Raw genomic sequence first — 18,013 nt, 5'->3', positions numbered from 1 at the left:
TCTGCTGAGCTTCTGTCGCTGGATTGGGGAGGAGGGTGAGTTCCCTACACAAAGCAGTTCTCTGGACACCAGCTGGGTGTCCTCAGCTCAGTTCAGTCCTGACACTGTCTGCCTGGGGATGGCGTCATGCCCCTCAGGTTAAGAGCTCAGCCCCATAAGACTGTTCACCCTACCCCCCTCCCCCACCTCAGTTCTCAGTCAAAAGTCTAGGTTGTCACCTGTGCTCCTAACTGACTGGCTATAAAGAGGAGGTTCCCATGACCCCCTGCTCACAGAATTCAGAGAAACAGTTACTCATATTCTTTCATTAATTTCCTTATTCATTCAGTCATTTATTTACTCATTCATTCATCCATTCATTCATTATTTGTTTATTTATTGGCTGTGCTGGGTCTTTGTTGCTGCACAGGCTTTTCTGTTTGTGGTGAGCGGGGGGCTACTCTCTAGTTGTGGGGTGTGGGCTTCTCATTACAGTGGCTTCTCTTGTGCAGGATACGGGCTCTAGGCAGGTGGGATTCAGTGGTTGCGGCTTCTGGGCTCTAGAGCACGTGTTCAGTGCTTGTGATTCACGGGCTTAGCTGATCCGTGGCATGTGGGATCTTCCCATACCAAGGATTGAGCCCATGTCTCCTGCACTGGCAGGCAGATTCTTTACCACGGAGCCACCAGGAAAGCCCCCCCACCCCCCCACCCCCTGCTTCATATTCTTTTATAACAGATTGTAGTCCATAACCTGGAATGGGCAGACGGAAGAGGTACACACGGCAGGGGATGGGGGATGGGAGGCTGGGCACCCTGCTATCACCTCACAGGTTCACCAGCCTGAGCTCTCTCCAAACCCTGTGGTTCAGGTTTAATAGAGGCTTCATGATACAGGTGTGGTTGATTACATCTTTGGCCATTGGCAATGGATTCAACATTTCCCACCGCCCCCTACCCCCGCCCCACCGGGGAGGTAGGGCTGACAGCTCCAATCCTCTAGTCATACACTTGGTTCCCTGGAAAACCAACCTCCATCCTTAAAGGCTTCCCAGAAGTGACATCATTAGCGTAAACTCAGGTGTGGTTGAAAGGGGCTTGTTACGAATAACAAGACACCCTTATTATTCACCACTTAGGAAGTGCTGAGACTTTTAAGAGCTTTGTGCCAGAAACTAGAGTGATGACCAAATATATTTTTCTTACTATAAATCCAATATCACAGTGCCTCAGGTAGTTCTGAATGGTGATGCCGGCTGGGTGTGGTGGCTGTGAAGCTACAGACCGTGAGCTCTTCTTAAGAAGACATTCGTGTCCAGATTCCAGCTGGCCCAAGCTCAAATTTCTGCGGCTGAATTTGTCCCATTGGCCTGCAGCTTGCGATCCTGAGCTTTCTCTATATCTCGTTTCCATCTAGAAATGAGGTGCCCTTTAGAACAAGCGTCCTGATCGTGTTGTCAAGTCTGCCCTGGTCCTTCCGGGACCTGATTCTGGCCCTGCTGCCTGAGACAGGCTGGGCAAGCTCTGTTCACTCCTGTCAGTCAGTTCTCGTCCTAGTGGGTTTCACTCTGCAGGTGACTTGGGTCTTTTCTTCCTGGTCCTAGATCGTGGGGGTCATCACACGACACAACCTGACGCATGAGTTTCTTCAGGCCCGGCTGCGGCAGCACTACCAGACCCTCTGACGACCGGGCTCCGCCTCATCGCCGCATGGCGGCTGTCCTCGCGGAAGCCGCCTTGGGGGGCAGCAGCTCGGGCTCCGCCACCACGGCTGGCTGGACTGTTCCCGGGCACGGAAGATCCCCAGTCACCCACTCGCTTGGAAAGCCTACAGTCATCAAACACTTTGCCGTCAGAGATCTGGGGGTGGTATGGGACCATCAGAGCCTGGACTTGTCTGACTGCTCAGCAAGTATCTTCCCGTTTTCTGCTCCCTGCGTTCCTCCATCCAGTGCCGACCCAGGCCCCAGCCCCCCTCCCCGCTAGCACCAGGACCAGAGGGGAGTCAGGCCTCTCCTGCTGAAGGGTGACCCTCAGAGCAGGTGACCAGCCTCCTCTTTGCCACTTTCCTAGGGAACCCAGCTGTTGCCTTAAAGCATCATGGGAGGGGCTTTGACCAAGGCAAACACTGGGGTGGGGGGAGATATGCCAGTTGCAGAGTTCAGCGAATGAGGAATTGGGCCCTGAGAAAACCACCCACGTTTCAGAGAGCACCCCCCCACACACCTCATTGGGACTCAAGTTGACACCTTCACTAGTTCATTTTAAGGGAAGTTCTTCTGGGTGTAAGGTGGGGCCCCTGTGGTGTGAACCTCCCTGGAACCACCAGCTCCAGAAGCACAAAGTGTTCAAATCTTGCTCGTGGTCTCTGAACTTTATGATAAAGCTGACGACAGGGTCAGATTTCCACCTGTCCCAGCTTCAAGCATTTCGGCTTTCTCTCTAATTTCCCGATTACCCAATGGTCTCCTTGTGCCACGTTTTCACCCCGGTCCTTCTCCTCTCCGTCAAATTACTAAACATCCCTCAAGTTCTACCTGCCTTTTTTGTGGTGAAGCAGCCACAGCCCAGAGGACCTTGCATCACCCCTAAAAGCAGGGCTCCCTTAGATAAAACTGCTTCACTTGACCCTGGGGAACAGTGCCGTTATTCATAAGATGGGAGGGAGTGAATCCTGAACCAGGAATGCAGACAGGTCCGTGATGTGGCTGAGAAAGCGAGTGTGACCGCACAGCACGTGTTCATTCGAGGAAGCGGGTGTCTTCCCTTCATAAGCATCTCACATCCGCCTGCTGCTGGCCGTCCCCACCCTCCCGAGGGGCTCAGCAGCGGCAACCTCAGGAGGGGTTAGCAGTGGGTAGAGGGAGGTGCTTCCTGCCAGCTCACGCCCCAAGGTTTTAGCGTCAGACATAGGAAGCCTCCCTCTCTCTTTCTGTGACTCAGTTTCCCTCCTGGCTGTTTGATCATCTCTGAACAGGCACCCAGAGTGAGCATCTGGGTGTCAGGCATTTGCATTTACTTTCCTCTTTGTTCTCTCTACATTCAGCAGCATCTTTTTTTTTAATTGGAAGATAATTGCTTTATAATGTTGTGTTGGTCCCTGCCGTACAACAGCTCAAATCAGTCATAATTATATACATATACATACAGTCCCCTCTCTGGAGCCTCCCTCCCTCCCATCCCATTAGACAGCCCCACAGCAGATGTGCTTAAAGACTCAAGATGGCATTTGTTTGCATTTAGTTAGTTGTTCCCATTTTTTTTAATCATGGAAGTTGCCAGAGGGCATCAGTGCCAGGCCCCAGCGAGGCTCTTCTCTCCCCTGAGCCTCCCAGCTTTGTTGCCAAGATGAGTTCAGCCTGGGGACGAGTACCCGCCCTGCTTTGCCAGTTCTGGTCTTGTGCTCCACGCACTCTAGGGAACAACACCTGCACCCAGGGGTTGTTTCCACTTCATCCCCGGTGACTAGGGCCCCTCTGTTCTTCCCATTTTCTCATCTCTTTGATCAACATGACTTTGACATACATTTTTTTACTCCCTTGGGTGCACTTGACTTATGAAACACAGATGAACGTTCTAGTAAATAATTGAGGAACTCACCAGGACCAAAAGAGCAAGCCCTCCTAAGTGTGATGGTGTTCAGCCAGCTGCCACTGTTCTCAGGCAGCATCCGGAACTGGAACCCGCTCCCCTCTTGCTGCCGCTCTCCCCTTCCTGAAATCGGCAGGACTGAGGTCCTCCCACCTTCAGGGGGCGGGGTCACACTGCTGGCCCAGAGGCCGCCGTGGGTGAGTGTTGTTGAAATTTATCCCTCCCGCACACTATGTTGTGTTTAAGTCACCTGATATTTTGTTCCCATCCGTGCAGCCCAGAGATAGACGGCAGAATGCAGACACCTCCCTCCCCCTGAACAGATGCATCAGACCCAAACCCAGCCCCTGGAATGGCACATCGTTTTCTGTCCTCTTCTGGCGTCTGCCCTTTCCAGACAAGCCCAAAGACTGGCACAGCTCCACTTGTAACACAGTTAACTGTCAGCCTCATTCCTTTGATTTCTGTTAGTTAGAAACCCTCATTTTAACATCTTGCCTGTTTCCAGTACGGTCACCTCCCAGGGATGTGGCCCCTTAATAGATTCTCAGGGGCCAAGCCTGGGATTGGCTAGAGGTGGTTTCATGTTTCCCCCGCCGAGGTGACGGGAGGGAGCAAGCCCCACCCAACTGAGGGATCTTTCTTCTCTGGGAAATAACTGCTCATGACCACAGAGGATGAGATGGTCGGATGGCATCACCAATTCAATGGACATGCATCTGAGCAAACTCTGGGAGATCGTGAAGGACAGGGGAGCCTGGTGTGCTGCAGTCCATGGCGGCATAAAGAGTCAAGACACGACTCAGCGACTGAACAATAAAAACAGCTACGTTTCATTAACGGTTCCTGGCTGGAATGGACACTTGCTTGCTTGACCCAGCTGACCATATGACATTTCTGATGCAAAGTCATGCACTGACAAGGCCCTCGGGGATGAAAAGGCCTACAGGAAGGCCAGCAGCACCCTGGCGGCCCCACAGTATTGATGTTCAGTGTTACACCACAGCTGGTGGACCTTGGTCATCTCATCGGTAGCAGCTTCCTTCTTTCCGTTTGCACTGTTTGATTATACAGTAATGTTAGCTAATTCTATGGTGTATATAAAATTGTATTTTCTTTTAATTTGTAAAGTTCTGTTTTCATTTGAACTCTTGGAACTTGGAGGTTCTCATCGTAACGGTAACCTGTCAATAAAACATCTCCATCCGTCTCCATCATCCTTTTGTCTCCACAGTGCTCTTTCTTCAGCGTGGTGAGGACTTGTTTTCATTTCATTCCCCCTCTCTAACACGTACACAATGCAAAGCTGGAGAGGGGTGTATAGCCTCAGGTCTCCTGTAGCTCTCCCAGCAGGACTGTTCATCCTCAGGGAGCCACTTGGCACCTTAACGTAAGAACCACTTAGCCCTGTGGGTCTCAGCAAAAACCACAGCAGTCACCCTGCTCTGTCCCCGCTTCAGATCAACACTGGTGGGCTTGTTCACAGGTCCTTTCCACCTATAAAATCGCCTGTCCTCACAGGCACTCCCTCACACAGCAGCTGCTAGAGAATCCATTCAGTTCCTGCCAGTGTTTCATTTAGGATACGGCCCTGCGGGCAGATTCCCCCAGTGTCCAACCAGAAGAAATGGACCCGGTGCTAGGCCTAAGGACTTTCAGACCTTGGTGCCAGCCTCCATCGCTGCCACCTCCCAGGGATTTTGGGTCACATTTTGTTTTGCCTGAAATGTGATTTCTTGGTCTCTGGGTGATCTGCTTCGAGTTGCTTTCCCCCAGTGGCAGGGGACTTCCCTGGTGGCTCAGATGGTAAAGAATCCACCTGCGGTGCAGGAGACCTGGGTTCGATCCCTGGGTTGGGACGATCCCCTGGAAGATGGCATGGAAGCCCACTCCAGTATTCTTGCCTAGAGAATCCCATGAACAGAGGAGTCTGGCAGGCTACAATCCATGGGGTCTCAGAGTCGGCCAGGACTGAGCGACTAAACACAGTGGCAGAAACAGCCTCAGTCTACTCAGGCCCCTCCATGCATCCTCCCTCACCCAGCACCCCTTCACCCATCCCTGCTTCAACCTGTCCCTCCCGCAACTCATCACCCCTTCCACCCATTCCCCAGTGTCCTCTAAGTTCCAGGGGCGTCTGATGTACTTGGCGCGTTCAGTCAGTCCCATCCGTGAGAACCTGCTGTGTCACTGTGACACTTTGGCAGTGAGCCCAGCTCCCCCTCCTCCCCTGCCAGCAGCCCCTGTTCCCCCAGTGCCAGACCTCAGGAGCCAGACGCTTCTTCCTCTCTCCACCCTCCTGGTCCTTGTTAGTCCTCTGTTGTTAGTTTTCCACCCTCTGCATTCAAAATCCACACAAGGAACATCTTTTTCAGAAGCAGTTACCTTAGAGTTCTTTCCCTACATCCCTGACTAACCATCAATTCTCTCCTGGCCTCCCCCTCACTCTACACGGAGCATATTACTGCTTTACTTCCTCTTTTCTCAGTTTCTGTACAATCTGACCAACTATATGTAGAGTGCCCGCTGTGCCACGTGCTGCAGGGCCTGCTGAAGGAGCGTTTACCTCCAGGAGCTTGCAGATCAGGGACACAGACCCAGTTGCATACCCAGCCATGTTGTGGTGACTGGTAATAGTTATAAAATGCTGCCAGTGAAGAGCTTGATCTGTCCTGGGCATGTGGTACCCTGGAAGGCTTCAGGGAAGAAGTAGCATTCTTAATGAGCTTGAGAAAGGAGTAAAATGTTTGGGAGATGTGGGGAGCTCTGGATAAAGGGTATCTACATGGAACAGCATGAATAAAGGCATGGGGAAGTGAAGGTGTAGGAGTGTTGGAGGAATGTCATAAAATCTGATACGGGAATGTGGTGTCAGGGGTAATGGGTGGGGAGATGGCTTGGAGCCCTGCTCCCCGGTGCAGGTAAACCAGGGCAACACCCATTTCAGAAGCAGATACAAAGAAACTACCTCTTCAGCGACTCCCAGCTCAGTAAAACATGCAAGTCCAAACACCTTGAACATGAATTTGGGAAAGCCAGTGGCTAATTTTTAAATTTGGTGCCCAAAAGATGCATGAAGTTGAAGTATGTCAGCACAGCAAACATTCCTTTCTTCATTTTGCTCAGCTTTTAAGCCCAAATATTCTGCCTATTCTTCAAAGAAATGCTGAAGAAGAACGAAAGTGCAATTCACTCAGCTGCCACACTAACTCTCAAAAGGTGTCAGAGAAGAGTTAGGGTCCTGATTTCATATATGCCCCTCTAAAAAAAGAATAACCATAACCAAATAATACTAGGTGTACAAAAGTGTCATACTGAGGACAAGCTACCTTAGATGTAACCAGGAAAAAAGCCCAAATGTTTGTAAGTTCTCTTTTCAATACCTACGTGCTCTGAATATGAGCAAGTCTGAGTAAAGATAAAGGCCCTTTTGGTCTCCTAGGGCTTTTTCAGAATCAGTGGTGAGGCTGCAGTGTGAGTGAGAGCAAGTAGAGAGCTGCAGTTTGAGCCTCTACCCACTAAACACACACATTTGGAGGGAGAAATGACAGGAAGCCAAAGTTGTCCAAATCCACACACCACCAAGGATGAACACAATGTGAACTACGGATGTTGGGTGATTATGATGAGTCAGTGTAGGTTCATCAAAGGTAACAAGTGTCACACTCTGGTGGGGATGTTGGTCATGGAAGAGGATGTGAACGTGGGGTGGGCAGGGGTATGTACGGAGTCTCTGCTTTCTGTTAATTTTGCTGTGAACCTAAAACTGCTCCCCCAAACTAGTTAATTCCTTTAAAAAAAAAAAGAATAAAAAAGGAACTGAGCATTCTTCTCTCCAACAAAACGTAAAATGACAAGGAATATCAGGCTGAACTCCCTTCCGGAAATGAAAGAAATCACACCAACCCAAGCCTACTGCTTCTGTCCATGGTGCTGAAGTTTATTCGTCTTCAAACTGATGTTGGTAACAGGTGATAAAAATTTAACACATGGGTGGGAGAGGTGGAGAAGCCACAGTTAATCACTTTATCTACATTTAGCATAAAATGTGAGAAATGTTGACAGGAAGCTGATGCTTGAATAGAACGCTTGTCACAACTCAACTTGATGGCAACCAGATGCGACAAAGTTGAGTGAGAGACCCCAGGGGATTCTCTTGAAGACTGCCTGGGGCCTGGCCTGCCTTTTCCTCCCTGGCCATTATCTTCGATACTACAAGAGAGCAGAGACATGTTTGGTTTGGTGACCTGACTCCACTAGAAAAGTCAGCTTCATCAGACTTTGCTCCCTTCCCACCAGCCTCCACTCCAGCCTGACGACCCTCTGACATCTATAAACTGGTAAACAAATTGCCCATTAGGAGCTAGTAAAGTCAGTCCTGCTAAATTTCAATCCTTTGGGATCTGATGATTCTGCAAAGGACACAAACTACCAAGCAGCAGAGCACAGGTGACTTGGCCCCATGAACGATTTAAGTCCCCAGTGCTCGTGACAGTAAAGTATTTTTCTTTTAGCATTTTCTCAGCAAACTGTAGCTGAGGTTGGTATCATTGTCTCAGAGCACATCCCCCTCCCCGCCAAGTTGGGGCAGAAATTTCAAAGGGGTTGCTTCTATGCTGTCCCTTTCCTGCTGAAGGCATCCCCTGGCGGTGTTCTTTCACAAGGTTTGAACTTCAACATAACCACAATTTCCTTCCTCCCCATCCCATTTCCATCCTCGGGTCCTCTTACCCGGAAGCTGTTGCATCCCAGTCCACTCTGGGCTCCAATCCTGTCCATCCTGCCCCCGAAGCAGCTGGACCTCCGCAGGCTCCGAGGGGCAGTGAGCAGTGCTCTCAGCTTGCTCTTCAGGAGGGCAGATCTATCGGAGGATTCCCAGGGGCTCCGCCCGAGGGCGCCCCCATCTCTCTGGGCTGGGTTGACCTCCCCCATCCAGGGAGGCATCTCTGAAAGGGGGCTGAGAGGGGCCCCAGCTTCTTCGTTCTGCTCACTTAGTACTTGGGAGGGCACAGCCTCATCTTCTAAAGGCATCTTGTCCTCCAAATGGTCCAGCAAATTCTTTACAAAAGGAAAAGAGGGAAAGGGAGAGGTCTCATTGCCTGGCACAATGTCACAACCCCCCTCACCCCAGACCGTGCCGCTTTCCTGGCCCTACCTTGAAATCCATCAGGTCTGCATTGGACACAGAGCCATACACGGGATTCGCTCCTGTTTGCCCTGGGAGCTGAAACGCCAGGAAGAGGAGGAAGCTCGCAGTGATGGCGGAGGAGCCCATGCTGGCGTCGGTCAAGGAATGGTCGGTCTGGTGCTGCTGCCTCCTCTCTGTTCTCTCTGGCCTTCCACTCTTGGCCTTTGTCCGCCTCTCTCTCCCAGCTGCCCTGCACTTCCTCTTTTTATAGCCCCCTGGCGCCCCGGGAGCTCGTCCGGGAGAGGGACGGAACCCTCCGCATTCTGTCACTTGCAGTGATAAAGCAGCTGAGTGAGGAAGCAGCAGAAGATGCCCTTTTAAAGTTATCAGTCCAGCCTGCTCGTCACAGCCCCTCTGCCTTGAGCAGCCCCGACAACCCCTGGGACCCTCAGCTGCAGGAGCCACATTCTTGTTGATTTGCCTCAAGAGGTTCCCACTTCAAAGGTGTGAGAAGAGCAAAAAAGAGTCCTTGGTTATCTCACAGCGATGCCTCGGGTTTCTTTCTCCTCGGCAACGGGACTCATGCGGGGAAGCAGAGGGTGACGGTTGGCGGGCGCCCAGCTCCCCGTTGCTTTGCCGCTCAGCTGTCAGGGCTCCAAATAAGGGCGGGAGGGGAGGATGTGGCAGGCAGCCGGCCGCTCGGCTCAGGACAAATTAGTCCAGATGCTGGAGCTGGCCTCACATCTGACTCATCGGCAGTGGCGAAGGCAGACCTCTCCCTCCGCAGGGCTGCCCCTACCCCTAACTATCCCTCTCAGTGTCCAGGTGAAGAGAAAGTTGTTTTCTAGAGTCCTAAGTCAGCCAGAACCAAATGGGACCAATGTCCCAAGAACTCCACTCCCCAGAAGAAACATAAGACAAGTTTTAGGAACATGATCATTCCTCTGTAAAGCCCGCCTCCTTCACTGCGTGGCTCCTTCCAAGGTGTGGGGGGATCTTGACACTAGAATGCTGCTGGTATTTACATTTAAGGAAGCTTGCTGCTTCTAGAAACTCTGTGAAGCTTGTAACGCCTCGCACCTTCCTGGGAACACTCCCAAGGTGAGGTTGGCTGATGGAGGCAGTTGTGACCTATGCAGTTTCCCTTAAGGCCTTTCATGTCCTTCTCTAAGGCCCAGCAAGCAATGAGCCATCAAGGTCTCTGTTTTCCTGGCCCCCCAAAGAGAAACACCAGGCAGTGAGTCTCTCTATCTGCAATGAATGGCCTCCTTTTGTTGTTGTTGTTGTTGTTCAGTTGTTCAGTTGCTAAGTTGTGTCCAACTCTGTGACCCCATGGACTACAGCATGCCAGGTTTTCCTGTTTTCCACCATCTCCTGGAGTTTGCTCAAATTCTTGTCCATTGAGCCAGTGATGCTATCTCACCCAGCTCTTCAGCTGCTGCCCCCTTCTCCTTTTGCCCTCAGTCTTTCCCAGCATCAGGGCCTTTTCCAATGAGTCAGCTCTTCCCATCAGGTGATCGAAGTATTAGAGCTTCAACTTCAGCATCAGTCCTTCCAATGAATATTCAAGGTTGACTTCCTTTAGAATTCACTGGTTTGATCTCTGCAGTCCAAGGGACTCTGAAGAGTCTTCTCCAGCACCACAGTTCAAAAGCATCAATTCTGGGGAGGGAGGTGGGAGGGAGGTTCAGGATGGGGAACACATGTAAATCCATGGATGATTCATGTCAATGTATGGCAAAAACCACTACAATATTGTAAAGTAATTAGCCTCCAACTAATAAAAATAAATGGGGGAAAAAAAGCATCAATTCTTTGGTGCTCAGCCTTCTTTCTGGTCCAACTCTCACATCCATACATGACCACTGGAGAAAATGTACAGCACTGGCCTCCATTTACTAAGTGCCAGACCCAATACTATATACTCTTCAATGCAATGTATCCAGAGGGGAAACACTACACTGAAGGGATGAGAACCCTGCATTGTGGCCCCAAGCAGTCAAATTGCATGTATCTTTGTGTCTTTGTTTTCCTTATCTGTGAGCCCTAAAAGAGCTGTTACTATATAAATGCAATTTGAAGTGTGAACTGACTCACTAGAAAAGACCCTGATGCTGCAAAAGATTGAGGCAGGAGGAGAAGGGGACAACAGAGGATGAGATGGTTGGATAGCATCAAAGGACTCAAAGGACATGAGTTTGAGCAAGCTCCAGGAGTTGGTGATGGACAGGGAAGTCTAGTGTGCTGCAGTCCATGGGGTTGCAAAGAGCCAGACATGATTGAGCGACTGAACTGATCTGAAGTGTGAACTGCCATATAACTGCATGATACTCATAATGGTTATCTTTATTGGTTGGTTGGAATGTGCAAGACATGGTGCTGAGAGCTTCATGTGGATTTTTCCCTTTTCATCACCAGCCCCAGGAGGTAGGTATTGTCTCCATTCACAGAGGGACTGAACTGAGCCTGAGAGCATCTGTCACTTGCCCAGTGTCACTCAGCAGGATCAGGACATGAACCCCAGATCTGACGCCAAAGCCTGTAATCTCAACCCCCTTCTCAGATACTGCTGCTTCTTAGCATGAAGTTTCCTTAACAATCCCTTTAGTCTCAGTTCCTGATTAAACACTGCCCTAGTCAAATCCCTTTTGACTATACAGTAGAAGTGAGAAATAGATTTAAGGGACTAGATCTGATAGACAGAGAGCCTGATGAACTATGGATGGAGGTTCACGACATTGTACATGAGACAGGAATCAAGATCATCCCCAAGAAAAAGAAATGCAAAAAAGCAAAATGGCTGTCTGAGGAGGCCTTACAAATAGCTGTGAAAAGAAGAGAAGCGAAAAGCAAAGGAGAAAAGGAAAGATATACCTATTTGAATGCAGAGTTCCACAGAATAGCAAGGAGAGATAAGAAAGTCTTCCTCAACCATCAATGCAAAGAAATAGAGGAAAACAATAGAACGGGAAAGACTAGAGATCTCTTCAAGAAAATTAGAGATACTAAGGGAACATTTCATGCAAAGATGGGCTCAATATAGAACAGAAATGGTATGGACTTCACAGAAGTAGAAGATATTAAGAAGAGGGGGCAAGAATATACAGACGAACTGTACAAAAAAGATCTTCACGACCCAGATAATCACGATGGTGTGATCACTCACACTCACCTAGGGCCAGACATCCTGGAATGTGAAGTCAAGTGGGACTTAGGAAACATCACTACAAACAAAGCTAGTGGATGTGATGGAATTCCAGTTGAGCTATTTCAAATCCTGAAAGATGATGCTGTGAAAGTGCTGCACTCAATATGTCAGCATATTTGGAAAACTCAGCAGTGGCCACAGGACTGGAAAAGGTCAGTTTTCATTCCAATCCCAAAGAAAGGCAATGCCAAAGAATGCTCAAACTACCGCACAATTGCACTCACCTCACACGCTAGTAAAGTAATGCTCAAAATTTTCCAAGCCAGGCTTCAGCAATATGTGAACTGTGAACTTCCAGATGTTCAAGCTGGCTTTAGAAAAAGCAGAGAAACCAGAAATCACAGTGCCAACATCTGCTGGATCATCAAAAAAGCAAGAGAGTTCCAGAAAAACATCTATTTCTGCTTTATTGACTATGCCAAAGCCTTTGACTGTGTAGATCACAATAAAGTGTGGAAAATTCTGAAGGAGATGGGAATGCCAGACCACCTTACCTGCCTGTTGAGACACCTGTATGCAGGTCAGGAAGCAACAGTTAGAACTGGACATGGAACAACAGATTGGTTCCAAATAGGAAAAGGAGTACGTCAAGGCTGTAAATTGTCACCCTGCTTATTTAACTGGTATGCAGAGTACATCATGAGAAACATTGGGCTGGAGGAAGCACAAGCTAGAATCAAGATTGCCAGGAAAAATATCAATAACCTCAGATATGCAGATGACACCACCCTTATGGCAGAAAGTGAAGAAGAACTAAATAGCCTCTTGATGAAAGTGAAAGAGGAGAGTGAAAAAGTTGGCTTAAAGCTCAACATTCAGAAAACTAAGATCATGACATCTGGTCCCATCACTTCATGGCAAGTAGATGGGGAAACGGTGGAAACAGTGGCTGACTTTATTTTAGGGGACTCCAAAATCACTGCAGATGGTGACCGCAGCCATGAAATTAAAAGACACTTACTCCTTGGAAGGAAAGTTATGACCAACCTAGACAGCATATTAAAAAGCAGAGACATTGCTTTGTCAACAAAGGTCTGTCTAGTCAAGGCTATGGTTTTTCCAGTGGTCATATATGGATGTGATAGTTGGACTATAAAGAAAGCTGAGTGCAGAAGAATTGATGTTTTTGAACTGTGGTGTTGGAGAAGACTCTTGAGAGTCCCTTGGACTGCAAGGAGATCCAACCAGTCCATCCTAGAGGAGATCAGTCCTGGGTATTAATTGGAAGGACTGATGATGAAGCTGAAACTCCAGTACTTTGGCCACCTGATGCAAAGAGCTGACTCGTTTGAAAAGACCCTGATACTGGGAAAGATTGAGGACAGGAGGAGAAGGGGACAACAGGATGAGATGGTTGGATGGTATCACCGATTCAATGAACATGAGTTTGGGTAATCTCTGGGAGTTGGTGATGGACAGGGAGACCTGGCGTGCTGCGGTTCATGGGGTTGCAAAGAGTCGGACACGACTGAGCAACTGAGCTGAACTGAACTGAGTCCCAGTCCTTTAGATTGCCTCTGAGCACTTCCTTGCCTTCCCCCAGCCCTGGAGCTGTAGCTTTGCATGCTTGGCAAGTCTGCGAGTATGTGGACTGTCTCAGGAAATCAGCATACCCAAGCCCCATAGATTTTGGATGCACGCAGCAGCGAGCGGTATCTTGCAGTAAGCAGCAGTAGTGAGCTGGAATCCAGACGTTAGTTCCCTGACCAGGAATCCTAACTGTTAGACCAGAGAGGCCAGCAGCTAGGGCCTAAATCCCCAGTCCTTGCCTACCGAGATAAGAAGGAATTCTGATGAGGAGGTAGAAGGTAAAGAGAAAAGTAAAACGTTTATTGGAAAGGCAGAGTGCATGCGGAAAGACGCATGGGCGAATTCTGTGAGAGCTGTCTCCAGAGTCACACCTTTGGAAAGTTTAAATCCGTTTTAAAGGCCGGCTTTCCGGGTCTTTGTCTCCCCTCTGGCCAATAATCTTGTTTTGCACCGCCCCTCCCCCGCACCACCCTCACGCCCGCCCGGGCTACTTTGTCTCAGGACCCTCCCCTCCCAACCAAATGGACTTCAACACAAAGGCATCTGGGAGGAAAGAAGCAAGACTCACTGTGGCCTGGCATCCCCTGGCTTTTAACCCCCAAGGAGACTTTCTGCACATGTGTAGTGTCTCCCTTGCCCCAAGGAGGGGGAATATGTGATTTCTTGACCCTTCACTCAAACAAGGTCTAACCCCTCTCTGTTCTTGCCATGATTGTTATCTTAAGGTGTGCATAAGAGACAAAGCCTGGCTATATACCTTGTTTCTATTGTTACTTCCATTTCAGAGGGTAAACAGGAGTGAGAGAGTGCATGCGTGCTCAATCAAGTCCAGAGGGGAAACATTACACTGAAGGGATGAGAACCCTGCACTGCAGCCCCAAGCAGTCAAATTGCATGCATCTTTGGGGCCTTATTTGTGACCCCATGGCCTGTAGCCCACCAGGCTCCTCTGTCCATGGAATTTTCCAGGCAAGAATATTGGAGTGGGTTGCCTTTTCCTACTCCAGGGAATCTTCCCAACCCGAGGATCAAACCTGTGTCTCCTGCATCTCCTGCATTGTCAGGTGGATTCTTTTACGACTGAGCCACCTGGATAGTGCCTAACCTGGAGCCCACCTATGTCCTGTCTCAGGCAATGAAACAGGAGGCTAGTTGTACAGGTCTAGCCTGAAGCCCCCATTTTTTTGCCCCATGAAATGTAAACAGGAAGATAGCTATGAATGCCTAACCTGGAGCCCATCTATCTCTTGCCTTATCGTGACCTATTTACACACCTAACTTGTTTCAATCTACCCTCTAGAACCTCAGGAATTGCAAATGGAATGACAGCTCTGTCCTAGCCAGACCCTCTTCCACCTACGCTCAGTCCTTGGCTGGTCAGATGGAGAGGCTGTTACACAGCAAGAGGACAGGATATCAGGGCGGTACGTGTCCAGGGAACATGAAAGACATCCAGGGTAGTTTTATTCTAAAGGAGAAAGCAAACCCCTTTACTAATTTGGATTGGCCAAACTCAACTTCAAATCCAAAATGAGTGCAATTCTGAGGAGGGCAACATCTGGGAGGAAAGAAGCAAGACTCATTATGGCCTGGTATCTCTTGACTTTTGACCCTCAAGGAGACTTTCTGCACATGTATAGCTCTGGGGGCCAAGAACCACCATATCCTGATGTATCCTGGAATGCGCTCACAGCTTAATTGCTCGGGTAGCAGGGTTATTATTAGCAAAGAGGATTCAGTGAGCAGCCACCCTGGGGGAACTGATGCTCCTCGAGTGTGCATCACACAGCGTGTCTCCTGGAGATGCCCTTTGAGATAGGCCTTTGATGCAGGCAAGACTTCCGGAAGGGCACCACGGTGGGTGGCCTCTGCCATGGCTTAGCCTCTGAGGGCTGATGCTGCTCTTGCGTCCACCGACTCTTCTGAAGTCTGTCGGTGGCCCAAGGAAAAGTGAAAGTCCCATGCAAGTTTCCAGAAGAAGAATTTAGAACTTTTTTCAGTTTACTTTTACTATTAAAACTTTTCCCCTTCCAGAGTGAATCTGGAGTGGGGGTACTAGTGTCATTTTTTTAGTTTCTTCTTTTGTCTCTGTTCTGTTTTGTTTTGTTTTTGCAGAAGGTGGGTGGCAAGAAAAGAATACTTACAAAGCCCTGAGGACTTTGTACAGAACACCACCTCCTGCACTAACAGAGCCCAGGGAAAACAGATAGCCCCCAATATAATCACTACCCCAATGATATGAAAGCCTTTGATTTGAGTCTGAAATGGAAAATGACTTGACGTACAGTTTCTCTTCCTTTCCCTGCCCCTGACCCACTTCAGGGCATGTGTGTGGAAGAGTTAATATTTAATGGGGTGTTTAGAAGCCAGACTGTGGGAGTGAAAAACAAAAGACACAGACCAGATCCACCCCCCACCCCCACCTCTTCCACTAGCTGAAAAATCAAAAGCCTTTATTTCCTTATCACTGGAAAGAAGTCGTCTTAGTCACATGATGGAATGAGGGTTGCAAACGGCTGGGAGAATCCAGAATTGGGGCATCTCCAGTCTCTAGCTGAGTTTGGATTCATGATCCTCCAGGGAGATGCTGTGGGCTGCTTCAGGGAGCCACGAGTGCCCAGCGATGTTACACATGGGCAGAACTGGTGTGAAAAACCCATCACATTCCTGGCATGACTCTGTCAGACCTAAATAGCCTAAAGCAGAAGCCCCAGTTAGGAGAAATTGGTAGGACACTTGTCCGTAGTCAGGAATGATTGCTTTAGACTTTGAAAATGATGTTCTGTTTCTTTGGTGCCAATTGGAGGTCACTGAACCTGAAATTTGGGGGCAGGTTGCCCAGGGGAAAAGGCCCAAGGCAAGTGTATTTGCTAAAGCTTTTGGGGCTTGTACTTCGAGTGAAATAAGAGGGAGCGGAAAAGGGAAGTATTAGTCAACTATTGCTGCGTGACAAATTACCTGCCTCTTAGCAACCTTTTGTTTTTCCAGCCGCAATGGCTGTTGCTGTGCACGGGCTCTCTCTAGTCGCAGGGCGAGGGGTCTACTCTCTAGTTATTGTATGCTTGCTTCTCGTTGCAGTGGCTTCTCTTGTTGCAGAGTATGGGCTCCAGGGTGTGTGGGCTTCAGTAACTGCAGTGCGAGGGCTCAGTAGTTGTGGCACACAGGCTTAGCTGCCCCTCAGCATGTGGGATCTTAGTTCCCAGACCAGGGACAGAACCTGTGTCCCCTGCATTAGCAGGTGGATTCTTAATCAGTGGACCATCAGGGAAGTCCCTACCTAAGCAACTTTAATCAACACATATCTATTATCTAACAGTTTCTGTGGACCAGGTATCTGGCTCTGCTTAGTTGTGTACCAACTTGCTCAGAGCTTGCCCAGGCTATAGTTAAGATGTTGGCCAGGGCTATGCTCATTTCAAGGCTTGGCTGGGGACCTGTTTTCAAGGCCACTCGTGTGTCTTTTGGCAAGCCTTGGGTCCTCACTGACTGTTTCCTGGAGATGTCATTTCTTATGACATGGACTTCTCCATAGAGATGCAGCTGACTTCTTTTAGGTAGAGAGAAAAGCATTAGGTAAACCACCATCTTTTTGTAACCTAATCTTGGAAGTGGTATCCCATCATTTTTGTTGTCCTCTGTTCATTAGAAGTGTCACTAAGTCCAGCTCATACTCAGAGGGAGGTGATTACCAAGGGCATGAATACTAGGAGATAAGCATCACTGCAGACCATCTCAGAGGCTGCCCACCACAGGTAAGGAAAGAGAAAGAGCAAATACACAGTGATATGTTACCAAGTTGGTCACAGCTTTGAGAAAACAATTTAGTGGTAGGTTGGTTGGTTATTGGTTGGTTGGTTGGTGTGTTGGTTGGTTGTTGCTTGTTTGGTCATGGTGCACATCTCCAGAGAGTTTCATGGAACCCAGCATCTTGGAACAGTCTGTGAGGAAAGAAAAGGATGAGGGCACTGCATCAGATGCTTTGGGCTGCTGTAACAAAGTACTACAAACTGGGTATCTTAAAACAACAGGGCTGTATTGTCTCACAACTCTGAAGGCTAGAGTCCAAAATCAAGGAGTCAGCAGGGCCATGTTCCCTCTAAAACCTGTAAGGTAGGATCCTTCCTGTCTCTTGCAGCTTCTGGTAGCTGCCAGCAGCCTTTGGCATTCCTTGGTTACAGATGCATCTCTCAGATCTTCATCTCTTCCTTCTCTGGTTTTCTCTGTTTTTTTCTTTCTTTTTTTTGGGGGGGGGTTCCACATATTTTCTTTTTTTTCCTCCATTTATTTTTACTAGTTGGAGGCTAATTACTTTACAATATTGTAGTGGGTTTTGTCATACATTGACATGAATCAGCCATGTGTTCCCCATCCTGATCCCCCCTCCCACCTCCCTCTCCACCCGATCCCTCTGGGTCTTCCCAGTGTACCAGGCCCGAGCACTTGTCTCATGCATCCAACCTGGGTTGATGATCTGTTTCACCCTAGATAATATACAAGTTTCAATGCTGTTCTCTTGAAACATCCCACCCTCGCCTTCTCTCACAGAGTCCAAAAGTCTGTTCTGTACATCTGTGTCT

At 48.9% G+C, this 18,013-nt stretch overlaps 2 protein-coding genes across 4 annotated transcripts in view; one reads left to right on the top strand and one right to left on the bottom strand.

Annotated features, from left to right (window-relative positions):
- CLCN6 (chloride voltage-gated channel 6) overlaps positions 1-4,787 on the top strand; it is a 33,572-nt gene extending 28,785 nt beyond the window's left edge. For all 3 annotated transcript variants that reach the window (XM_043922869.1, XM_043922868.1, XM_043922867.1), the window contains one exon: positions 1,584-4,787. In XM_043922869.1, coding sequence (XP_043778804.1) covers positions 1,584-1,664 — 81 coding nt within the window. In that variant the 3' untranslated portion in view covers positions 1,665-4,787. The remainder of the gene's footprint in view (positions 1-1,583) is intronic.
- Positions 4,788-7,485: 2,698 nt separating this feature from the next.
- Positions 7,486-8,986, bottom strand: NPPA (natriuretic peptide A). Its single transcript, XM_043923998.1, has 3 exons — positions 8,726-8,986; positions 8,302-8,628; positions 7,486-7,782 (listed from the first exon to the last, which is right to left on the bottom strand). The coding sequence occupies exons 1-3, from the start codon at positions 8,843-8,845 to the stop codon at positions 7,771-7,773; spliced, it is 459 nt and encodes a 152-aa protein (XP_043779933.1). The 5' UTR covers positions 8,846-8,986; the 3' UTR covers positions 7,486-7,770.
- Between the last annotated feature and the right edge of the window lie 9,027 nt (positions 8,987-18,013).

Source organism: Cervus elaphus, chromosome 14, assembly GCF_910594005.1.
Source record: "Cervus elaphus chromosome 14, mCerEla1.1, whole genome shotgun sequence".
Taxonomy (NCBI): Eukaryota; Metazoa; Chordata; class Mammalia; order Artiodactyla; family Cervidae; genus Cervus; species Cervus elaphus.
This window is presented reverse-complemented; position numbering and strand designations above follow the sequence as displayed.

Excerpts from the sequence above, each read along its gene's own strand:
- NPPA (XM_043923998.1), bottom strand. The coding sequence starts at position 8,845 with ATGGGCTCCTCCGCCATCACTGCGAGCTTCCTCCTCTTCCTGGCGTTT. Across the intron at positions 8,629-8,725 it reads CAGACCTGATGGATTTCAAG|AATTTGCTGGACCATTTGGA; the intron begins GTAGGGCCAGGA and ends CCTTTTGTAAAG.